Source organism: Physeter macrocephalus, chromosome 19 (genome assembly GCF_002837175.3).
Source record: "Physeter macrocephalus isolate SW-GA chromosome 19, ASM283717v5, whole genome shotgun sequence".
Lineage (NCBI taxonomy): Eukaryota > Metazoa > Chordata > Mammalia > Artiodactyla > Physeteridae > Physeter > Physeter macrocephalus.
In genome coordinates, this window is record NC_041232.1 from 10,069,548 (window position 1) to 10,082,408 (window position 12,861).

Below are 12,861 nucleotides of genomic sequence, written 5' to 3' on the forward strand. Positions count from 1 at the left end.
GCCACAACTACTGAGCCTGCGCTCTAGAACCCGCGAGCCACAACTACTGAAGCCCGTGCGCCTAGAGCCCATGCTCCGCAACAAGAGAAGCCACCACAATGAGAAGCCCGCCCACTGCAATGAAGAGCAGCCCCTGCTCGCTGCAACTAGAGAAAGCCCGCACGCAGCAACGAAGACCCAACACGGCCAAAAATTAAAAAAAAAAAAAAAAAGGGTGCTGAAAAAAAAAATCTTCGCCTGAGAGGCGGCACGTGGTGCCTTATTGTTGTTATCATGTACAGTCTTTATGGAGCAGTCTGAGCCGCTTCTCCTGTTCTTTAAACACTGCTGCGATGAAGGTCTGTCTCCTCGCTGGGCTGTGGGTTCCGTGAAGGCAGGGACGGGGGCCGTGTCCCAGACTAGGCTGCCCAGTACTAGCCTTCCCAGTGCCACCCACACCCCAAGGCCCCTGCCCACCTCCTCACCTCCTGCCACCTGCCTCCTGCTTCAGTGGTACCCATTGGTGAAAGCTGTGGCAATCAAGGGGCCCTGGAAAGAAAAGAATTTGACTCCTAGATTCCTGGGGGCAGCAGAGAAAGCCCAGGGGCCCCTTCTGTCTCTCACAGGAGCCCCAGGTGAGGCACAGACCTTCTCTAGCCCTGCCCGTATCGCCCCCACTAAAAGATTCTCCAGGGTAGGGCCTGGGAATCTGCATTAACCAGTACCCTGGTTAAAAGTAGGGCACCCCTGAGCTAGAATCTAGCCTCCATGCAGGCAGAGATGGTGAGTGTCATTTGCACAGTATCCCCAGAGCACACCTAATGCCTGGCACACAGAAGGAGATCATTAAATGTCCACTGAATGACTGAATGATAACCCTCACTGTTCCATGGTTGGTGACATTCTCTCCATCCGTCATCTCTTGCCTCCCTTCTGCCCCCACAGACAGACAAGGCCTCTCCCTCCTTCAACTTCAGGGTCCTCCAGGTCCGGCCACTCACCCCAAGACTGTGGCCGAAGCCAGTGCTGGGGGCGGGGCTGGCAGCGCTGATGTAACTGCTGACCCCCGAGTCCTGGTTGGCTGCCCCATAGAGCTCGGCCATGGGGCCCGGGCTGGTGGTCCCCAGGAAGCCCCCTGTGCGGCTGGGAGTTGAACCTGGAGGGGGAGCCATCGTCCAGGGGTGAGAGCCTGGCAACCCAGAAAGAAGACGGTGATAGCCCCGGCGCCCGCTGTGACCCCCCAGCACCCCCTCCAATCCGTTCCACCCAGCCTGACCTTGGCCCCTTCCCCCTGCCTCACCCCCACAACCCAGAAGGGTATGTGCGACGCCGCCCAGAAATCCTCCAGAGTCCATTCACCCCCGCCCCGCAGCCCCAGCCCGGGCCCCCATCATCTCTCGTCTGACCACTCAGCAGCCTCATCACTGACCTCCCCTCCCCTCTGGAGCCCCTTCACACCTGTCCCCACCCTGCAGCTGCGTGCATTTTCTAAAATGGACATCACTCTGCTGCTTAAAATGTTCAGTGTCTCCCCAGGACCCGGTTCCTCCCACCTCCTCCCCACTCCCCACTCCTGCACTCCACCCATGCTAACTCGCCTCCAAGCCTTTGCACCTGCTCTTCCCTCTTGTTGGGAATACTTTTCTTCCTGTTTGCCTTCAAATGGGAAGTTAAGAGGTGCAACCTCCTGGAAGCCTTCCCAAGAGGCCTGTGAGCTCCTTTGACAGCTGACATCCCCCAGCGGTCAGTATCATCCTTCGGTGTGACTGCCTTTTTAATACCTGATGCCCCACCAGCCTGTAAGCTCTGGAGGGCAGAGACCACGTTGGTCTCCTTCCTGGCCAGCCTGCCAGGTGCTCAGTTCATATTCGTTGAGTGAATGAATAAGTGAGTCCCTCTGAAAAGGGGTGGCAGGGGCCGCCTTCCCTCCCCTCTAGAACTCTCTGCCCCCTGCCCCCTCCCTCGCTTCCTGCATCCCAGAAGGCCTCACCTGTCCCTCGAACCACAGCCGCTGCCGCCGCTGCTGCTGCCATGGGTCCGTAAGCGGTGAGAGGAATGGCTGGAAGGAAAGGTATGGGCACTTCAGCGTGGCGGCCGAGGGGCGGCAGGGGATGAGGGCAGAGCCTCTCCAGCCTTACCCCACCTCGGAGGGGTCAGTGCAGCCCTGGGGTCAGGCAGAAAGACTCCCTTGGAGAAAGGGAGGCGAGAGGATCGCCTCCCAGGGATCCTCAGCTTCTCCCCTGGACTTGACGGACACACTTGAACAACCAAACCTCACAGCGGGTGCGGGTGGTGCACGCCCCCCCCCCGAGCTGCTCTGAGCGTTGCCTGCAGCTGCCCCCTTCTCCAGGGAGGGCCCTGGGCTGGACGGGGGCTACTTAGCCCAGGGGTACACAGAGATTATGTCCCTCTTCCCAACCCCAGCCAACTGGAGCCAGTGATTGACCGACACAGGTACCAAAAGCCAGGCTGTCACCTCGAGGGACCGACCAGGAGGTGCATTAATCCCCGCTACCCGCCGGTGGGATCCGGCTGAAGCTAGACTCCAGTCCAGGCCACAAGCCCGTTTCACTCCTTCTGCTGCCTGGCCGGCTCCCCTCGCTCCCCTTCTCCCGTGAGCGTGTCCTTGATACATCGTGTGCACGCAGTTCCCTGCCTCAGGGGCCCCTGACCACCACCCAGGCAGTAATGGCCACCCCTTCCTCCAAGTCTCCTCATCCCCTTTTCTCTGACCCCCTCTTCAGACACAGGGATCTGGCTATTCCCTGGTTTGCTGTCTACCCAACCCCGCCCCCCCGACCTCCGCAGCGCCTAGCACCCTGCCTTGTATACAGTTGGTGTTTAAGAAGTGTCAGCTGAAGGAACAGTACTAGGAGGGACCTCTGCTTAAATAATTGGTTGGCGTTGAGTCTGGAGCTCCCTCAGGCCTGGGAGTGAGCGCCCCCTGCCACTTGGCTCTGCCACTGCAGCCCTTGAGAGGCTACAATCCCAACCAGGGCCAGGGTCTGGGGAGTTTGCATTTGCCCTCTCCCATCCCAAGATGTGCCCCTGGGGCCTGTTTTGGTGACCCTGGCCCTGAACTGGACCTGACGCTAGGAACCCTGAAAAACAACCCTGAAAGTCCTCGGCTAGGCCATTGGGCCAGGGAATTAAAGTTTAGGATAGCATTCCTGCACAGCTGGGAGACAACTTGCCTAAGGTCTTCATAGAGCTGGCACCTTCTCACTCAGACGTCATCTCCTCTGAGAAGCCTTCCCTGACCACCCCTGCTGAGGCAGCCCCTCGCCCCTGACACCAACACTTTAGCACATCTCCCTGTTTTATTTTCCTTGTGGAACTTCTCACCTTGAGAAAGTATCTGATACTTGTTTATTTACTTGTTTATTCCTGTCTCCCTCCACTAGACTATCAGCTCCAGGAGGGCAGGGGTCTCGTCTGTCTCATTCCCTGCTGAATCCCCACTGCCTGGAACAGCATTTGGCACAAAAAATATTGATTAAGTGCAAGAAGGAAACACCCTCATCTCTTGAAGGCGAGGGAAAAGTCTGGACCCCAGACCTCCAAGAACTGCTTAGCCTTGAACCCACGTCCTCCCTGGCCAAATTTTCTGCAGAGGGGATATTTCTTCCCTCGGTTCTTTAACGGCAGGACTGGGCTCTGAGGTCTGGTCTGGGGCCCGGTTAGGCATTTCCGCAAAGCAAATCCAGCATGCTCTTATCACAGCAGTAAAGCATTACTCATTTGTATAATAAGTATTTCTCTCTCTCTCTAGAGAACAAGTTCTGCAGATCAGAGCTTGGGTGTCTGGTCCCTGCATTGCCTCCAGGGCTTGGCAGTGTCTCACACAGTAGGTCCTCAACACAAGAGTTCTGAAATGAGTAGGAAAGACCCCTTTTCGCTCCCCCACTCACTGCTCAGGGAAGAGCCTCTATCAGCCCCACCACCAGGACTCCCTCCCCTTCCTTCACCCCAGGTTCCTCTTTCCCTTCCCCCATTTTGGGGCCCCCCTGAGCATCCCTTGGAAGGAAGGTCTCATCTAAAGCAGCATCCACGCTCACGTCCTCCACACACGGCTAGGTTGGGGGGGAGTCTGGGGATGGGGTGGGGGGAGAAGCGGGTTGAACAGAGAAACCCCTTGCAGCCCACCTCATCTGCACCCACCCCGTCCTGCCCCTTGCCCTTGGCCTGGGCCTCAGCCCCGGCCCCAGCTCCAGAGCTGAGCTGACTGGCCCAAGTAAAAACTCCAGCTTGAGAAATGGCTCAGGATGGCCAAGCACATCACCTACTTGCCCAGAAGTTGCAAACGGGCTGGATTCGGCCCTCAAATACGTTGCATTTGGCCTGCAGTGGTTTAAAAATTTGAAATTGGTTGCCAACATTTGAAAATAACTGAAAAATTCATTTGAAAGTGAAAGCTGGGTTTTGGGCTTCTCTTGGAAAATAAGATCTGTAAGTTGTGGGTCTGCATCCCCTCCCGGCAGGGTTGGCTGGCACTGAGAGGAGCCATGCCCACTGCCATGTCCTGACGTCCCCACCTGGCCCACTTTGCTCTGAGTTTGAGACCCTGGCTGGTTCACCACTGGCTCCCAAAGCCTACAAGGTGCTTGGCATATGGGAGGCGTTAGATAAATATTTGTCAAATGGATGAGTGAGTGACTTCACCTCCATCTGCTGGGCTTGGCCCTATGCCCCACCCTTAAGGGCCATGCTACACAGACTGGCCAGTGCCCGAGTCTGCTGCATCCTCATAGACTGGAGGGCAGGAGAAAAGGGTCCCACTAGCTTTCCCTGGGAAGGTCCCTGGGTCATTCTCTTTCTCCCCATGTGGCCTGTGAGGTGTACGAAATCCGAGCGACTGACCTGTAAGCTCGGGGAGGACTGGGGCGCTCGGGAGAGGGGTCCGCTCTACACGGAATTCTAAAATGAAACGTAAAACAGCTTAGGAAGATGCAGGGAGGCCTCTTGGGCATGGCCCAGGGAGGACAAAGGCACCCACAGGGACACTGGGTGGGGGGACAGGCCATGCACAGGACCCGAGAGCTGGGGATGGGGAGAGCACGGTCCCCAGCAGGCAAGGGTGGGGAAGGAGACACAGTCACAGAGAAGGGAGACAGACAGAGAAGGGAAGAGTGGGCAGAGTTGCCACCTATACCCTGGGCACCGGGTGATGCTGGAGCTTCTGTTCCCACTGTTTTTCTTAAAAGTCTTGAAATTGCACTAAAAAATCTCCCAGAATCCATCTTTCCTCTTATTTTCTTTTGGGGGCGGGGAGGAGGAGCTGGGAAGGTAGCATTGATGGGAAGCGATGACCCTAGAGCAGCTCTGCCACTTTCTAGCTGAGTCATCTTTGCAGTCACTTTTCCCTTCTGAGCCCATTTCCTCACCTAGAAGATGGGGATCACCATGCCTTCCCCCAGAGATTACTGTCAGGACTAGACAACAACGTGTGTATAGAGGATTCCAAGCTGGACTGCCCAAGGTGCAAGTGCTTAGGGGACCTCTAGAAAAATAAGACCAGAAAACAAACAAACAAAAGCCTTGCAAAAATATGAAATTTGATATTAAAAAAAACATTGAATAGTCATCATGGGAAAGCTCAGAACTTTGTTGGGCTTCTCGCCACTTATGAGAAGGCCTAGTGTTGTTTTTATTTTGAATTACAAATGAGGGTGGTGATCATCTTGCTTTTAAATTGTTTTTCAGCATTCAGGGTCTCCAAAGGTCTTGTCTGCCTTGAAAGGGGCTCAGCGTAGCACATGGTCATTATCGGTGAGTCCGTAAGGACACAACCAATGTTGGCCCTCAGGGAGGTTGCCCCACCACAAGCCCAATGCCCTTTTGGTGGAAGTGGCAACCCCGGAGGCGGGTAGGGAGGAGAGAAAGGCAAGAGGCAGGCAGAGATCAGCCTGGGAGGGAGGGGTGCCATGCAGGGCCACACAGGGAGCCCCCCCAGCTTCTGGGGAGGGGAGGGGGGGATGGGTGGGGCGAGGCGCTCCTTCCTCAGACATGCCTTTCCTTCCAAGCCTCCAGCAGGCAGACCTCCCCCATGCCATGCACCCCCAGACACCACCCGTGAGGAGTCAGATTGCCCGGGAACCAGGGACATGCTGGCAGCAGAGGGACACTGGGCAGAACTTACCGGGGAACTGGTAGGTATAGCCAGGGGCGAGGCCTGTATAACTCCGGCTGGCATAGGTCGTGGCTTGGAAACCAGGGTAACCTGTTAGGGCAAGGAGACCAGTGTCAGATGCCTTACCTACAGCTCAGCAGGGAAGGATGTGAGCCTCTCATTTCCCTCCCCACCTTGTATCATGAATAATATTCAGTCATATTTACCATATACCTTCTGCATGCCAAGCCCTGTGCAAAGCCTGTTGCACACTTTACTCTCGCCTTAAACCTCATAAGAATCCCAAGAGGTACTATTAGGAGCCCCATTTTACAGATAGAGAAACTAAGGCTCAGAGAGTTGACACTTATTAGCTGAGAATAATCCAAACTCTTATCAAGGCCCTTCATGCTCTGGCTCCTGCCTCCATCCTGTCCTCATCTACACCCTGCCCCTTTCTCACTTTGCTCCAGCCACATTGGCCTCCCTGCTGTTTCTCAAATTCACCAAGCTCTTTCCCACCCCAGGGCCTTTGCACATGATGATTCCTCTGCCTGGAACACTCTTCCCCGGGTTTTCACATAACTATGTCCTTCTCACTGTGCAAGACGCAGCTCAAATGTCACCTCCTCAGAGAGGTCATCACACAAGAGACCTCCCTTTCATCAGTTACAATATGCATCATGTCACCCTCCCTGGTTTTTCCCTTTCAATATTTGTCATGTCACCCTGGTTTTTCCCTTTCATAGCACTGATGACCAGTATCTGAACTTATCCCAGGATTTCTTTAAGTGCTGATTTTCTGTCTTCCCCATCTTTTATTTCTGTCTCTCCAAAACACCAACACGGTGCCTGCTACTTAGTATACATATAATAGATAGTTGCAGCTTTGAAAGAAAAATCACCTAGTGAGTAATAATGGTGTAATTGGGATTCAAATTCAGATCTGACTGGCTCCAAGTCTCTTAACCACAATTCTCACTACTGGTTAGAGGTTTTCTTTTTTCCCCCCACTTTTTAAATGGGGTGAAACCGGCTAATGAATTGCTTTGAAAAGAAAATTTTCTCAATATTCCACAGGAGGCTAAAGAGACAGAACAACTAAATTCAATACTTTATTCTAGCCTGGAACTTGCTCTGGAGGACAAAAATAGTTATAAAGAACATTACTGGATCAACTGATAAAATCAGAAAATAGATAATAGATTAGATTAAAATATTGTATCAGGGCTTCCCTGGTGGCGCAGTGGTTGAGAATCTGCCTGCCAATGCAGGGGACACGGGTTCGAGCCCTGGTCTGGGAAGATCCCACATGCCACGGGGCAACTAGGCCCGTGAGCCACAACTACTGAGCCTGCGCATCTGGAGCCTGTGCTCCGCAACAAGAGAGGCCGCGACAGTGAGAGGCCCGCGCACTGCGATGAAGAGTAGCCCCTGCTCGCCACAACTAGAGAAAGCCCTCGCACAGAAACGAAGACCCAACACGACAAAAATAAATACATAAATAAATAAATTTATTAAAAAAATATTGTATCAGTATAAATGTATGAATTGATAATTATAATGTGGTTTCATGAAAGAACATCCCTAATCTTGGGAAAAAATTTATTAAAAAAAATATTGTATCAGTATAAATGTATGAATTGATAATTATAATGTGGTTTCATGAAAGAACATCCCTAATCTTGGGAAACACACAGTGAATTATCTAAGGGTAAAGGGCCAAAATGCATGTAATTTACCCTCAAATGATTCAGGGAAAAATCACAAGTGTACTGTGTGTGTGTGTGTGTGTGTGTGTGTGTGTGTGTGTGTGTGTGTGTACACACATACACATACAGAGAGAATGATAAAAGCAAAATGGGTATGATATAAACGATAGGTGAATCTGGTAAAGGCTATATGGATGGCCTTTGTACTACTTTATTTTTCCAACTCTTCTGAAAATTTGAAATTACTTCCAAATAAAAAGTTAAAACAAAAAACTTCAGGAGAAGACAATGCTCCACTTGGCGGGTACATTCCTCACCCCCTCTATCTGTGATCCCACTCCTGACCCTCTAGTCCATGCTATACCCCCTCCTCTGAATCCCCAGAGCACCCCTCCCCCATCCCCAGCATAAAGACCCCCTTATACTGTTCTCTTTCTGTGTATATACATCTTGTCTCTCCAGGGAGACTGTGACCTTCCTGGGGGCCCAGCTCAGATTTTCCACCCTCAGTCGTGGGTCCCAAGCACTGCTGATTCGAGCTCAACTTCCAAGGCTCACGGTAACATTGACCTCCTCCGGGGAGCCTCCCTGACCCCCAGGTGGATTTAAGTGCTTCCTTGGGTCTCCCACAGCCTCCAATCACTATGGTGACACTGCCCATTCACTTCTGTCTCCCACTTGATGGGAAACACCATGAAGGCAGGTCCTCTCTCTCAGAAGCTGCTCAATAAATATTAGGTGAATGAACAAGAAGCAGCCTTCTTTCTACCTTCCCAGAGGCCTTTGGGTCTGTAAATGCTGTTCCATCTGCCTGACCACTTTTTCCCTCCCCTGCTCCCTGCCCTCCCATAACTAGCTCCTACTCAACCCACAGACTCAGCTTAAATATGACTTCTTTCTTAGCTTCTCCAAGTCTTGGTCAACTTTGCTATGACCATGCTCCCTTGGCATCCTATAATTCTCATCCTAAACCTATTTATTTATGTTCTTACTTATTTTTTCCCTCTGCCAGACCATAAAGCTACAAGGAAAGTCACCGTTGTACTTCCTGGCATAGGGCCTGGCATTTATAGTTGCTCAGTAACTGTTTACTGGACAGATGGGTGGACAAACAAATAGAATGGACGGATGGACAGAAGGACCAATTAATGAGAAGCAGCTGGACCATTCTTTTGGTCACCACCAGAGGGCAGCACCCTACAACCAAATCGGCCTACCTTCATTAGGACCGGCAGACCTGAGATCCTCGGTCCACACTCCTACCCAACCACTCAGACAGGAGGGCAGACCACCGAGGAGATGCAACACCCATGCAGCCCCTGGTAGCCCCGGGAGCAGTTTTGGGCAGGAAGAAGCCGCAGATGCAGGCCTAGCACATACCCAGCATGCCGATGCCCAGCATGAAGGCGTCCATTCCATAGGGCATGACTCGAGACCTCCCCCGGGCCGAGCCAGTCGGTGACATCACCTCTTTTGGCTGAGCTTTCTTACATTCCACCTGCAATGAGACCTGGTGGTCAGTCCCTCCTATAGACGCAGGTCACCCTCCTATTCCCTGGCAGGCCTCTTTACTGTTAATTTCATGGTTACCAATTCTGGAGGGATCACAGAGTGCTAGAGATCAGCTTTGCATGCAGTAGTTCATCGAATGCTTACACCAACCCTATGATGGAGGTACTGCTGCCACTCTCATTTTACAGATGAGGAAACTGAGGCTCAGGGAGGGGAAGTCATCTGCCCAATGACTAGACTAGTAAGCGGCGGAGTAAGGATTTCAAACCAGTCACTCTGAGCCCACCAGCCATGCTTTCTCACAGCTGTGGGACACTGTCTTCCTGTCCAGATTTTCAGCGGGTGGGAGAATTGGCTCTGCCCCACTGCCTGTGAGGCCCCTCCACCTGCCTGCGGAGCCTCCCAGCAGCCCTGGCTCAGCCTGGAGCCCCAGGCCCCCTCTGCCCTTCCACCCCAGCCAATCCCGGCTCACCATTTTGTTGTTGATTTCGTGGAAGTGGATTTCACACACTTTCTCCACGATGTCCTCGCTCTCAAACGTGACAAAGCCGAACCCTAGAGGGCAAAGGCAGGCTCAGAACCGGGCTCATGGTCAAAACCCAGCCCCAAGTCATACCAATAACACCACTCCCCGCCTCACAGGCAAGTGTCTAAGTGTTAACAAGAAGCTTTGTTCCCAGCCTAGCAACCTCTCAACTACCCGATGAGACAGGGTTTCAACTCCCAAATCACGGATGTGAAAACCAAGGCTCAGCGAAGTGACTTGCCCAAGACCACGTAGCAAGTTAGAAAAAGGCAGAGCTATGATGCAAACAACATTCAACATTTCTTTTCTCTTCCTCAGATGCTTTCCAAGGAGGGGAAAAGAGCACACACAATACTTTTAAAAATGCACACGAACATGTACAAATATATTTTTGTACACAGATACACAGATATATGGTACACCTAGGTACCCATATATCATAGAGACACTCACCAGTGCTCACAAATGCATAAAGGCCCCTGTGTACATGTACAGTTACTCTGACACGCTAGATCTACAAAACTATTCAGACATAGACACCCTCACATGCACAGACACACACACACACACACACACACACACCAGCACATACCCCACTCCCCAAACAGGCTAAAAGGCCCAAAGCTCTGAAGGCACTGGAGAAACAACCCCGCCTCCTCCTGGGTGTGCCCCAGGGGCTGGAATGGGATTTCTCAGAAGGCAAGGCCCTTGGGAGAAAAACAACCAGGCAGTGTACACCCGGTGGCCCAGATGCTCACAGGTTCAGGGGCAAGGGTCCTGGGGGCTGGGCTCAGCCGATGGGTGGGGCGAGGGGGCAGTGACAGGAGCAGACTGCCCGGGGCTGTGGAGTCAGCCTGACCCGGGGGTGGCCCGGTCTAAGCTCTGGTTACCAGGGACAAGGTAAGCCCAGGCAGACACCGGCTGGGCAGACACGGGCTGGGGCGGGGGCGGAGGGCTCAGCTGCAAGGGGAGGAGAGCTCTGCTCCTCCGCTCCTCTCGGGTGTCTGCAATTCGGCAAGTTTCTAGCACAGGAAACGGCGGGACAAAAGCCTTCTGTAAGGCCAGGCCCCGGAGAGGATGCAGATCCTCGGGGATAGGATGTCAGGAGGCGAGATGAAAGGGCAGCTGTGACCTGTAGCCCCCTGGCTGACCACAGGCTCCCAGCCTGGCCTGGGAAGGGGGAGGGGGCCAAACTCACCTCGGTGCCGGTTGGTGGTTTTGTCAAACATCAGCATGGCATCATCCACCTGAAACAGAGCTACTGTGGACGACCCACCAGACACAGGGGCCTCCACCACAACCCAGGAGCAAGCGCTCCGACACCCGTTCCCCTCTTGCCCAGTCCAGGCTTTATCTTAAACCTGCTCCCTGGGTAGGGGACAGCTTTCCATCTGCAGCCCCAACTGGGTGCCACAGCACCACCATTCAACCCCCAAAATCTCAACGGGCCAGCCTGAACATATTAAGCACCAAATATATGCTTGGCACTTTGCCCCACCATCCTCTCCTCCATATTCCTTACATGGTAAGATCCTCATTTTGTAGATAAGGAAATGGGCTCAGAGACGTGAAGTCAGCTACACAAGGTCACCCAGCAAATCCCAGATAAAACCTGGGAGGAGGAGGAGGCATAGAATGGGTGCTAGAGGGGAAAATATAGGAGTAAGATATGAGGTGGGGAAGTGAAAGCCTCTTTCCTTTTTGCAAAAGGCCAGGAGGACAGCAGCCACTCCAGCCAGACCCAACTCCCCTCTCATGGTACAGATCTTTTCCTCTAATTGAGGTTTCCTTTCGCTAGAGGCTGTAATTAAAGCAAGTAGAGTTCAGTGCCTGGGCTTCTTGCCTCCCACTGACTGGGGGAGGGGAAAGGGGTGGAGGAAGGAGGAGGGTCTATATTATCCCCCATCCCTTGGACTCCAGTCTTCTCTTCTTGCTACTCCCTCAAGGCATCCTCTCAGATACATGGACAGCCAAAGTCCTTCGCTTCCCTTCTGCAGTCCCAGCTTCCCTTTGCCTACATCTGCTGCTTCCCTCCTTGCCCTCTTAATTCTTCAGCCAGTGTCAGCTGTCTCATGGGGTTAAGCTAAGGTCTGATTCATCCTCGGTGGAAATCAAGGGCTGCCTCTGATACTGCCTCTCCCCCCTCCACATCCCACTCCAGCTGCTGACCCTCCCCCAAATGGTCAGACACCCAAGGGATAAAGGAAAACTTCCTGAGGCCTTGGGGCACAGCCTCTTCCCCACTCTCCTTTGCTCTCTTTCCAGGCCGTCATCTGCCTTGTTAAAGTGGAAAGGGCAGCCCCTGAACTGGGTGGCCCTCCAGTTCTTAGGCACCAAGCAGCACTAGGCCCCTGACTTTCCCCTGGGAGAACCAGGACACACACACACACACACACACACACACACACACACACACACACACCACCTCCACTGAGCCAGGAGGCAGCTGGGTCCCTGGAGAATCTCAGGGGGAAATTACATCTCCCTTCCCAAGAAGCCTCCTGCCCCAGGGCCCTGCAGCACAGTGCCACCCTAACTCCCATGCTATGGACCCATTCTGAGCCCACATCCCAAATTTCCCCCCCTAGACTGTCCAAACTGGATGGACAATGCATGTTTAGCACAGGGAAAAGAGAAACCTGGAAAGGAGGCTTGTGATAGAATCACAAGCTTCGAGTAGGACAGGCTGGAATTGGAAAGTAAGCTTGGCAAGCAGCTTTATGTCTCTATGATTCAAGTTCTTCATCTGTAAAATGGGTATAAACAGTGTCTTATAGGGAGGAGTTAAATGAGATAGTGCGTGTAACACCCTTAACTCACAGTACCTGGGATACAGTAGGTGCTTAATGAATAACAGCCATTATTATTATTATTATCTTTATTATAGAGGGGCTTACCCACAGTCACATGGGGGAGGGTGGCGAAGCTAGAGACAGAACAGCTGGACACCACTGGCTTTGAAGTTTCCATGAAAACAGTGCCTGTGTCAGTTATGACCATGACCACCCTACTGAGCACCTGGA

At 52.9% G+C, this 12,861-nt stretch overlaps 1 protein-coding gene across 1 annotated transcript in view; it reads right to left on the minus strand.

Moving 5' to 3' along the window:
* Positions 1 to 473: 473 nt before the first annotated feature.
* The window catches only part of MSI1 (musashi RNA binding protein 1), a 13,984-nt gene continuing 1,596 nt past the window's right edge, over positions 474 to 12,861 (minus strand). The window contains exons 2-9 of the mRNA XM_028480589.2: positions 11,037 to 11,099; positions 9,785 to 9,867; positions 9,181 to 9,298; positions 6,119 to 6,199; positions 4,840 to 4,896; positions 1,970 to 2,038; positions 981 to 1,168; positions 474 to 528 (exon numbers count right to left, since the gene is read on the minus strand). Of these exons, the coding sequence (XP_028336390.2) occupies positions 487 to 528; positions 981 to 1,168; positions 1,970 to 2,038; positions 4,840 to 4,896; positions 6,119 to 6,199; positions 9,181 to 9,298; positions 9,785 to 9,867; positions 11,037 to 11,099 (701 nt within the window). The 3' untranslated portion in view covers positions 474 to 486. The remainder of the gene's footprint in view (positions 529 to 980; positions 1,169 to 1,969; positions 2,039 to 4,839; positions 4,897 to 6,118; positions 6,200 to 9,180; positions 9,299 to 9,784; positions 9,868 to 11,036; positions 11,100 to 12,861) is intronic.